The following is a 3730-nucleotide window of genomic DNA, read 5'->3' on the forward strand; positions in this document are numbered from 1 at the left end:
CATAAAGCGCACAGTGGCATTATATCAGAGCATTCCTCTTGCAGTCTCTCCCCTCCCCTCCCAGCCGGTCAACCCCTACCAAAGACCACCCAAAACAATTCACCCCCGAAAAGAAATTAATCCCCCCCTCTCTCTACCTCTGCGTCGTGTACACATACACAAACACAGACGCCGAACAGAGAAAGCGTGGCGCCACTGCTCCACATAGGTAGTATAGAGAGAGAGTGAGGGGGAAACAGTGCCTGCCCCTCTCACTTACTTAAGGAGAGAGAGGGGAGAGAGACCTTTATGTTGGCTTGGCCTCTCTATATGTTTGCTGGCTTGGTGCCTCCCAGTCTCAACTCCCAAGATTCATTTACCTACAAGTATTGCCGGGCTCGGGGATCCAAGATAAATAGAGAGAGAGAGAGAGAGTGAGGAGGAGCTCCTCCTAGACGGACGGACCCTCCCTCTGTCTCTGCTTGTTTTTGGAGGGCCTTGGAGAAGAGAGCGAGGAGCGAGCGTTCGGGCGTGATATACTAGTCGGGCTACACGGGGGCCGAGATAAAACGGGGGGAGGAAAAAAGGGGGTGAAAATACGCCGCCCGCCCGCACCACTTCTCCTCAGGCCTTGACGCGGCCAGCAGCCCCTCCAGCCGGGCGATAGTTGGAAAGGAGAGCGAAACGGGCGCCCGAAACCCCCTGAAAACCTCCACGAGCCACGCCCCCGCCCATGTCGGCGCCGGAGGAGGGCGACGCCGCCGCCGCCGCCGCCGCCCCGGGATCGTCGGCGCCGCCCGCGCCCGCGCCCGCGCCGCCGCCGATGCCGGAGCCCGGCGCAATGGGGCCCGAGGAGGCCGCCGCCAGGAAGCGCTACGAGGCGCTGATGCAGGTGCGGGCCAAGGCGCTCAAGGGGAAGGGCGCCTGGTACTGGGGCCACCTCGAGCCCGTCCTCGTCCCGCCGCCGGCCTCCGGGGCGCCCCCCAAGGCCGCCCGCCTCCGATGCGCGCTCTGCGCCGCCACCTTCTCCGCCTCCAACCCCTCCCGCACCGCCACCGAGCACCTCAAGCGCGGCGCCTGCCCTAATTTCGCGGCGGCGCAGGGCGCCCCGCCGCCGCCCCCGCCCCCGCCCCCGCCGCAGAATCAGCATCAGCAGTTGCAGCTCGTCGCCGTCTCCTCTCCCGCCTCCTCGATCGTGCCCATCTCCTCCATCCCCCCGTCGTCCTCGTCCTCCTCGCAGCGCCGCCACTCCACCGGCGGCGGCGGCCGGAAGCGCCACGCGCTCGCCGCGGCGTACGCGTCAGTCGAGGCCGCGTCGCATCAGCACCACCTCATGGTCGCCGACCCGGCCGGGTACTCCCCGACGCCGCCCACCCCGCCGGGGATGCCCGCGCCCAGGCAGCTGCTCTCCGGCGGCCGGGGCGACCTCGCCCCTCTCGCCATGCTGGAAGACAGCGTCAAGCGCCTCAAGTCGCCCTCGGCGTCCCCCGGCGCGATGCTTCCGCGGCCGCAGGCCGAGGCCGCGCTCGCGCTGCTCGCCGACTGGTTCCTCGAGTCGTCCGGCAGCGCCTCCCTCTCCGCGGTCGAGCACCCCAAGCTGAAGAACTTCCTGCGCCAGGTCGGGCTCCCGGAGATATCGCGAGCCGACCTCGCCGGCGCGCGCCTGGACACGCGCTTCGCCGAGGCCCGCGCCGACGCCGCCGCGCGCTTCCGCGAGGCGCGCTTCTTCCAGCTCGCGGCCGACGGCTTGCGGGAGCAGGTGATCACCCTCTCTGTCAACCTCCCCAACGACACGTCGGTGTTCCACCGCGCCGTGCCCATGCCCGCGCCGGCGTCGGCGTCCCCTGACTACGCCCAGGAGCTGCTGCTGGACGCGGCATCGTCCGTCTCCGCCTCCTCCGGCGACATTCGGCATTGCGCCGGCATCGTCGCCGACCGCTTCGGCTCCAAGACTCTGCGTGATCTCGAGACCAAGCACCATTGGATGGTGAACCTTACCTGCCAAGTCCATGGCCTCTCCCGCTTGGTAAGCGACATGGCGCGGGAGCTCCCACTCTTCAACAACGCTGCCTCAAATTGCGCCAAGATCGCCAGCTACTTCAACACCACGCCCTCCGTGCGCGCGCTGCTGCACAAGCACCAAGTCCAGGAGCACGGGCACGCCTTCCTCCTCCCCATTGCCGCTCCGCCGTATAATGGCGGGGAATTTGCCGCCGCGTTCGTGATGCTCGAGAGCATCCTGACCTCGGCGCGGCCGCTCCAGCTCGCCGTGCTCGAGGAGTCCTACAAGGTGGTCTGCATCGACGACCCTGCCGCGAGGGAGATCGCGGCCATGGTGCAGAATGTGGCGTTCTGGACCGAGGTCGAGGCGACGCATTCGGTCGTGAAGCTGATCATGGACTTGGTGAAGGAGATGGAGACCGAGAGGCCCCTGGTGGGGCAATGCCTGCCTCTCTGGGAGGACCTGCGCGGCAAGGTCAGAGGCTGGTGCCGGAAATTCAGCATAGAAGAGGCGACTGCCATGAATGTGGTGGAGAGGAGGTTCAGGAAGAACTACCACCCGGCGTGGTCAGCGGCATTCATACTGGACCCATTGTATCTGATCAAGGACGCCGGCAGGAGGTACCTTCCACCGTTCAACTACTTGACACCAGAGCAGGAGAAGGACGTGGACAGGCTGATCACAAGACTGGTGTCGCCGGAGGAGGCGCACCTCGCAGTGATGGAGCTGATGAAATGGCGGTCCGAGGGGCTGGACCCATTGTACGCGCAGGCGGTGCAAGTCCGGCAGCCAGACCCATCGACGGGGAAGATGAAGATAGCCAACAAGCAGAGCAGCCGGCTTGTGTGGGAGACATGCCTCAGCGAGTTCAAGTCGCTTGGCAAAGTGGCGGTCAGGCTCATCTTCCTCCATGCAACCGCCAAGGGGTTCAAATGCACGCCGTCGATGACGCGGTGGCTCACCGCGCCAGGCAGCTCAGCCGGCAGCATTGGCCGGGCGCACCGGCTGGTGTTCATCGCGGCGAACTCGAAGCTGGAGAGGAGGGATTTCTCAAACGACGACGACAAGGACGTGGAGCTGCTGACGGAAGGAGACGACGACATGCTAACAGAGACTGGCAATGTGGATCCCTCCTCCTCCTCAGTGTAGCATTCCATTCCTTCCTTGCTGCTGCTGCTGCTTAATTTCCTTGGCCTCTTTGTGCATTTGATGTTAGCATCCTTAGAATTTGATCCCTAGTAGGAAATTGCTAGATTCTTTTTTTGCTTGTGCCCCCCATGTTGCTAGTTCTTGCTCCCTCCTCTTTGTTTTGGTTGGGTAGGGGGTCGGGGCATGAGATGGAGATATGCTGCACCCAGTCGGTCTTAATTTGCTTGTCAAGTGTGGTTAATTAATAAATGGCTCCCTTGTCATACCCTGCTGGTTCTGCCGCTGGATCCTCAACTACTTAGAAAATCGAATTCAGAATCAGCATGAGGCAAGGTGAGTAGGGGCCGGGGAGCGTGTGTTAAATATCTTGTGCAAATAATACTGCTACTTAGTGCCATTTATACAACAATTGGATGATCATTCGCTCATATATATACTACTATATGGTTGGCTTATCAGCGGTCTCTCATTGATAACTCTTGTGAAGAACAAACTAGTAGTAACATACATTAGTTGCTGGAGAGTCAAGTCAGACAATCTTAAGCCTAAGCATCCATGTAGAAAATTTTATGTCAAGAATTTGACCCCACTACTATATTA

General features: G+C 61.9%; 1 protein-coding gene across 1 annotated transcript; it reads left to right on the forward strand.

The window, feature by feature from the left end:
- Positions 1-248: 248 nt before the first annotated feature.
- Positions 249-3395, forward strand: LOC125535312 (uncharacterized). The gene has a single exon (XM_048698367.2). It carries the CDS (start codon positions 713-715, stop codon positions 3128-3130), a length of 2418 nt encoding a protein of 805 aa, XP_048554324.1. The 5' UTR covers positions 249-712; the 3' UTR covers positions 3131-3395.
- The last annotated feature ends 335 nt before the right edge of the window (positions 3396-3730 follow it).

This window comes from Triticum urartu, chromosome 2A (assembly GCF_056163025.1).
Source record: "Triticum urartu cultivar PI428250 chromosome 2A, HENAU_Tu73, whole genome shotgun sequence".
In the NCBI taxonomy this organism is placed as follows: domain Eukaryota; kingdom Viridiplantae; phylum Streptophyta; class Magnoliopsida; order Poales; family Poaceae; genus Triticum; species Triticum urartu.